Here is a 7931-nt window from a genome sequence, read left to right as displayed (position 1 = left end):
TCACATTAGACTTTTTTTTGGATAAATGTGAATTTATCGTAGTTCCTTTTTTTATTTGTTTAGATGGAAAGTGTCTTGGATATATATTTTTTTTTGGATAAATGTGAATTTATCGTAGGTCCTTTTCTTATTTGTTTAGATGGAAAGTGTTTTGGATATTTTTATTTTTTTTTGGATAAATGTGAATTTATCGTAGTTCCTTTTCTTATTTATTTAGATGGAAAGTGTCTTGGATATAAAGAATTCCTATTGCTTTTTAGGTCACATTATATTTTATAATGCAATTTTAATTTAAAGATATTTTTTTTTAGCTAAATGTCAATTTATTGTAGTTCCTTCCTTTTCTTATTTGTTTAGATGGAAAGTGTCTTGGATATAAAGAATTTGTATTGCTTTTTAGGTCACATTACACTTTACAATGCAATTTTAATTTAAAGATACTTCTTTTATCTAAATGTCAATTTATTGTAGTTCATTTTCTTATTTGTCTAGATGGAAAGTGTCTTGGATATAAAGAATTTGTGTTGTTTTTAACATCACATTGTACTTTACAACACAGTGTTAATTTAAAGGTACTTCTTACATTAAAGCATACTTTCTTTTAGCTAAATGTGAATTGATGGTAGTTCCTTTTCTTATTTGTCTAGATGGAATCTGTCATAGATATAACAAATAAGTGTTACTTTTTATGTTACATTACACTTTACAACACAATTTTAATTTAAAGCTAGCTCTTACTTTTATTAGAGCATACTTTTTTTCCACTAAATGTAAATTTATCATAGTTCATTTTCTTATTTGCTTAGCTAGAAAGCCCCTTGGATATAAAGAATTTATATTGTTTTTTATGTAAGATTTTTTTATTTTTATTTTTATTTTTCTTTAACAAAAATGTGTTTAAATTACAAATTTGAATTATAAAATTAGCATAATTTGAAAAAAAAAAACAAAACAAAAACAAAAAACAAAAAACATTTATTTTTTAAAAACACATTTTAAAAATAAAATAAAAAATAAAAATAATATTGTGAATGATTTAAAACCAAAAATGTTCCGGAAAATAAAAGAATATTACGCAGATTATTACAGCGCTAAGATCATGTTGGTGACAAAAAGAGGGGATTATTTTTCCTTTTATTCGTTTTGAAAAAGAGTATTAGTTACATAATACAAATCTTGACATTCACATTGCAGGACATAATAGAAAACTTTGGCATCAACATTACAGGGATTTAGAGAGACAACAACATTGACATCGACATTGACATTGTGAAGCAATCACATAAAGAGAATAACCATGTTCATTAAACATGGTCAGTCCATGACAAAGGGTAAAAAATAATTTGGCTCAGAAACACTACTTTTTCATAAAAACAGATAGATGGAGATGGAGGAAATTAGATAAGGTCGCATTGCTGAAACGAAAACGGATTGTATCGGTCACGTAAGATACGAGATGTACTTCTGCAGGTTTCTTCAACCAATATAATACATAGGGTTGGGAAGCTTGAAAGACCGCGATGCCTCATAGGGTCCGCTCAAATCGCTCCACTGATCGCCCACGCTTCCCCATAAACGATAACCTTTCTTCACCAGCTCTCCCCTCTTCTTGGGCTTGTACACACTCGCCGAGGTACCCTGATCGCTCTCCTCCCTTGCAATTCAGACATTCCATATATGTATTAATTCCCTGTCCACTCTCATTAGGATTCTATCAATAAATAGCAATAAGACTAGTCAATGGTTCTTAGTTCTAGTTATTGAGAGGGTGGTTTGCAATCCTTTCTACTAGGTTTCAAGTTTGAGCCAGCGATTTAGCCATTATAGTAAAAGTGAAAACATAGGTATATCTATTAAAGCTAGTTTTTTTTTAATAAATTATAGAGATTGATTCTAAATGTTTATTCCAATAAACATAAAACGTCTATTCCAACAAACATGAATGCGATGATTTTAGAAAATAACACTACACAAAATATAGATTGCAATATAGATCACAAAAACCTCACAACAAAAAGATAAATAACATTAAAATAAATATATAAAGTTGTACCTCAGTATCAAACCAGCCCAGCCCTTGTAGCCAGCCTCAACCAGATTCTGGACCGATACATTCCGCTGGGCTTCGTCTCGGCCAGTTAGAATGAAGATCTGGAAGCCGTGAGTTAACAAACGGTCAAAAAGTAGCAGAGACGACGGCAGCGCAGGTGCTTTCATTTCTAATACCCACGCTTCAAATGTTTTCGAATCGAATGCCAAGCCCCTGTTAAAACAAAATAATAAAATCAACCCCATCTAAATTGCCGGGCACACATATACTTGAAAAATAAAGATTATATATATAGGGGAGCGAGAAGGATGGACGATATGTAAAGTAATACCCATATTCATAATTTACGTAATAAGGGATATTGGATAGCAGAGTTTCGTCAGCATCGAACACCCACGCATCCTTGCCGTCTCCCGCGAGTGTGAGCGATTCCGCATACTTCAAAATATTTACGACTGCTACATTGGAATCCTCCCAATACTGGCCTCCTGTCTTCATATATTTCTCCACATAGCTCACGCACGTTGCTGGGACGACATCCCAATCTTTAAGGTTGCCTGTCTCCACGCTCAATCTCCAGGCCGGGCACCGGGAGGAGGCAGAACGGCCGCAATGCTTCGACTTGGACGACCCATTGGCTGCAGCCGTGCTGAGCAGGAACAGGAAGAGGAACAAAAGAAACTTGAATATGGTGGCCGATGCCAACATGAACGCCATGGCAAGAATTGAGATATATTTGACGCTTAGCCTGACCCAAACAGTGGGGAGCGGGATGTTATATAACACAACGCAGAGCCTTCAAACACATGGAAATTGTCCAGTGCAGTCCCCACGGGAAGGAAAGCGACAAAACCTAAAATGGTAGACTCTGCAACCTGATCACTCGTTGGTTTGATAATTGATTGAATTTTCATGTACCAAATAATGACAGCTGTATTGCACACCCAGGCCGACCCTTGAAAAACGTGGTATTTATGCAGTGCATTATCATTGTAGGAAGTCGTCCATTTCAACCACGCCTGGAATTTGACGACCTCACACGTTTCTTTTGCAGTGTAAAGCTGTATTGGACAGGTAGACATAACAATGGCATGTCCTTGCTGTAGGTAAAGTTAAATCTAAACATGTGAATAGTAAAAAACAATCGTTTTATGTTTTAAGTGTTTTTGGATTTATGTTTTGGTTGAATTTCTCTAGAATTTTATAAGAATTTGTTGGAATTTTGATGAGGAGTTTAATGCTTAAGGATAATGTTTTGGATGATTGGCTGCTGTTTTCTCCACGTGTTATTGCAATGATTAATGGGTTGCTAGTTTACACTATTGTTGTTTGGTTTTTGAAACTATGTAGGTGTGTTGTGTTATTGGTTGGTTCTGGTTGTTTTTGTTTATATGTATGACTTATGTTGGTTATGTTCTAGTTTCTATGTTGTAGTATGAAGATGATTTTTGTAGTTTTGGTGGTGATATTTTTAAGTGATTTTTGTAGCCTTGGTGATAATATTCTAAGGCACTATAACATAAGGTGAATGTAAAATTTTTTATTTTAATAGAAATTTAGAGCATGAGTTCACAAAAAAAAAAAGACAAAGACAAGTATGAGTTGTGAACTCTCTGCAATTTAAGTTTCCCATGAGTTTTTTAGGGTGTTGAATCCATATATGTAGTCAAAACATATTTTAAAATACAAAAGATCGTGATTTCAAACAAATTCAAACCAAAAACTCCAAAATGTATCATGATTTCAAATCAATTCTAACCAAAAACTCCCAAATTTATGATAGTTAGACCAGCCAAAACAATTTACACCATTGTTTTGACATTTAATTATTAAAAATAAAAAAAAAATTATTCACTTTGGCTTTAGCTGTTTTATGATTTAAGGTTATATTAAATAATTACATTGATAAGGATGTTTATTTTGAAATGTAGCTTCCAAAAATCTTAATTTAATTATTAATATCTTATACATGAATGATAAGGATTTAATATTTATGGAATATTCATAAAATTTATGATAGTTAGGCAAAACCAAAAACAACTTACACAATTGATTTGCCATTTAATTATTTTAAAAAAATAATAATAAACATTATTCTTCTTTTTGGCATTAATGTATTATGATTTAACATTATATTAACTAATTACATTGATAAGGATGTTATTTTGAAATGTGGTTTCCAAAATCCTAATTTAATTATTAATATCTAATACATTAATGATAGAGATTTAACATTTATGGAATATTTATATAGAATATTTTTAATAAATGGTAGGGATTTAATCTCCACAAATATCTATGAAATATTTTTAGTAATAGTAAGGATAATGGGTTGATATTTATTTTAAAGGTAGTTATGATCCTATTAATTTAATTCAAAAATTCATATAAAATTAAATTAAATTAAAATATATATAAAATATTTTGATTGTGAAATGAGTTATGGTTTTTTGGACATATATTATTAATAAGTCAGAGTATTGGCCATGATATTGACACAATACCTATTTACAGGTTAAGAATCTCATTAATAAAGTTTACCATCCATTCAATTTACATAGTAGTTTACTATCCACTCAATTTCTATAGTTGAGCTAAAATATGATGGAAATGTTAATTAATTAATGAAATAAAGAAACGATGAAAATAAACAAGGTTAAGGAACAAAAATGAACAAGGTTAAAGAACAATAAATGACATAATAAATCTCTTTCCCCTCTCTGATATAACTCATGAGAATACAATCTTGGCCAAGGCTCTCATATCATATTAGCTAAAGATAGGCAAGAACATTTGGAGTTGTATGGTTAGTATGGATTGGCATGGACAGTAGATGGTGTTACATGAGTGGAATGAAGAAACTCACTCTAATAGTAATGTAGCATATATAACTTATTTTTTTGTATTTGAAGATAATGTATTTGTAATTCTATAAATATATTGGTAAATAAATAATAGGATGATTGATGATACAAAAACCCTCATGAAGGTTTACTTATAGCATTGATTATTCATGAGGTGAAAGGGTACATCCCCCTTGAATTTTCATTTAATTAACTAATTAATTATTATTTATGTATAATTATGTTGATACAAAAATCATTGAACTTTAGGAACACTAACCTCTAGCATATAATTGTCATGTTCTCCTCAAAAGAACTTCTACTAACTAGAGAACAATCAAGGTAATTCACTCCACTTTTCTATTGGATCTTAGCAACATGAAATTGGTGAGATTCAAGATTACATCTAAGGCATCTAAGTAGGAATGGTTTCATGTCAATTCAAAGTGTTACCTCCTTGCTTAGTGTTTCCTACAAACTTGGATATTTTTCTTCATCTTTTGTTTATGTCATATTGTTAACACCCAGGTTGTTCCCTTTGACTCCTGAGGGAATACGGCCGGGGTAACCACTAACCAAGCTTTGGATTACAGGTTCTAGCCAACCTGTAATCAGAGAGGGCTCTCTCTTATGATTTTTCACTATGTTCTTGGGGATCTTAGGCTAGCTATGAGGTGAGGGTTTTGGTTTTATATTTCGGTTGAATGATGTCTTTCAGTACCTAAGATGATATCTTCAGATAGTTTTAGTGCATTGGGCAATGGAGTCTGTGGTTACAGGTTGTTTGACATGTTTAAGTGGGATTGTTGAAACTGCAGGGCCATTTAAATATTTCATGAAACAAACTTGAAATTGAGGTGATGAAGTATGTTTAACCAGTGGAAGGCAATTAAGAATTTTCCACTAAGCTGGTGGTGTGAGAAAGAGACGTATTGCCCACGAGCAGGTTTGAATTCCTGAACAATAATCACTGTGAAAGGTACAGTCTGAAGGTGCAGCAATTAAGAATCACACTCTTATAACTATAACTGAGGAAAACATTCATAACAGCATAGATTGAGTTCAGGGTACTCTATGAATAAATCCTGAAACTATTCTTTTTCCTTGCCATTAAACTGTGAAACGTAGACCATGAATGGATTATGAAGGAAATAACAAACATAACGAAGAGGTTAAAGAAACTTATTGTTCCACGAAATACGCAGGAATCCTGTAGCTTTCAGCAAACACACCATAACGCGTCAGACAACACAAAACTTTGGAAATTCCATCAGCTTTTTGTATTAGAACTCTGAACATTTACCGCATAGGATCTCTTGAAGAGAAAATCAACAACCCCTGCAAGCTTGTGCGAGGGGGAATATATACAATTGGTTTTACAAAATATCAGAACCGCTGAGTCATTTGATTAATAAATACGTTTACCAACTTTCTGAACAGCAGATAAGGAAGTTATTGCTGCTTTAAATACAAAACGAATACTCTTTAATTCTGTCAGAAGTCTTTTTGACCTTTGGAGGTCACTGAGTCGGTTGAGCGTTCTGCATTAATGCTGAATGATGTGTCTTTATGGCTCTGTCATATTGTAGAGTTCTCGGCCTTGTCACCTGTAGCTGTCAGTGTTGCTGTGGTGGCCGAATCTGTCTGCTGAGTTGGCTCCGCCCAGTCTTTTCCAGTCATACTGAATGCATTAACTTTCTGAACCTGCTGATTATATATTTTTATGCAAAAATTTGATGGATACCTGTTGGTTCACAGCAAGAGCTGTATCATGCTGGTCCACCATTCCTGTGTAGGCAATTGATGCCTCAGAATTGCACCTAAGGTTTCATCTGCCTCTGTATATTTGTAGAAATTTGGAGGCACCTCGAACAAATGCCTGATTTCATTCATAATAAAAAAAAAATTCTCCACTTTTTCATAAAGGCTTTGCCCAGATGCAGGCCCTACTTCCTCTGGAGTGCTTGATCCTGCAGTGATCTGATTGGTGGCAAATGCATTTACCCTTTTTGCATAGTTCTCATGTGATAGTAGCCTTCCTGCGTTGTTCAGTAAGCTGGGAAGGCCTCTGTTAGGCAATACTGTGAATTTTTCCACAAATTTATTTACTTCTGTTTGCATTTCCTGACATCTTCTATCCAATGTTTGCACCAGGCTTCTCAAAGTGAGCACTCTTTTTATCAATAATATGGTGTCAGTTCTACCAGAGATACCCATGGCTGTCAGCTGAGAGCCTGTACGGTTGTTGAGGACGTTGATCATCCTGTTGGCTATCTCAGGCATGTTTCCAAGAGATGCCCTTGCCTTTTGAATTTCCTTGTGAGCCCTGTTGATGAGATCCATCTGCTCATGAATAGTCTCTATGTACTGCCATTGATCTGTTATTGATTGGCCAATATTGGCCCATAAAACTTTCTTGACCTCAGCCACCACCTTGTCAAGAGTGAGCTCTTTCTCTAGCTCCTTTATCTTCTCCTTAAGAGCCTTTATTTCTCTTCCTTTTTCAGCTACACTCTGTTTGGATTTGTCATATTTTTCATTAAGAGTAGCTAGCTTTTCCTTGGCTTCATTCAGCTCTGCCATCTAGTCTTCTAAGACTTGAATCTCATTCATCAACTTCTGCATGTCAAGGCTTGGAGCCTGCTCTGATGTTGGTGCTGGTGCTGATGTTGATGGAGCTGTCTCAACTGTCTATACTATAGGAGGAGTGACAATTTGAGGGGGTTCCTCAAGGTTGATTACTTGCTGAGGGGGCTGAGATGTTTGGCCTCCTTCTTTCTGTTGTAGGGTTGCCTGCAATGCAGCCTCTGTTTCTACCAATTTTCCCTCTGTCTCTACCAGTTGCTTATGGAGTGATATCAGCATGGCTGCCACATCTTGGTACTTCCTTCGCTGGGCAACCTCTTCTGTTTGAGGGTGAAGGGTTGCTGGGATCTTTATCATCTTTCTTAAAGCTGCAATGTCTGAATCTCTTATCTTTAGGAGCTCCTTTATAACTTTGGGGTCCTTTGGGTCATGCCCAAGCTCTATGATTATAT

At 34.3% G+C, this 7931-nt stretch overlaps 1 protein-coding gene across 1 annotated transcript; it reads right to left on the bottom strand.

Moving 5' to 3' along the window:
- Positions 1-1283: 1283 nt before the first annotated feature.
- Positions 1284-2812, bottom strand: LOC149154121 (acid phosphatase 1-like). Its single transcript, XM_089439989.1, has 3 exons — positions 2382-2812; positions 2054-2263; positions 1284-1654 (listed from the first exon to the last, which is right to left on the bottom strand). Exons 1-3 carry the CDS (start codon positions 2765-2767, stop codon positions 1477-1479), a joined length of 774 nt encoding a protein of 257 aa, XP_089296115.1. The 5' UTR covers positions 2768-2812; the 3' UTR covers positions 1284-1476.
- Positions 2813-7931: the final 5119 nt, after the last annotated feature.

Source organism: Pinus tabuliformis, chromosome 9, assembly GCF_031772625.1.
Source record: "Pinus tabuliformis cultivar Carrire ecotype Pingquan chromosome 9, CPIR1, whole genome shotgun sequence".
Classification (NCBI taxonomy): Eukaryota; Viridiplantae; Streptophyta; class Pinopsida; order Pinales; family Pinaceae; genus Pinus; species Pinus tabuliformis.
The sequence above is the reverse complement of the archived record's forward strand: the minus strand, read 5'-3'. Positions and strand labels throughout refer to the sequence as shown.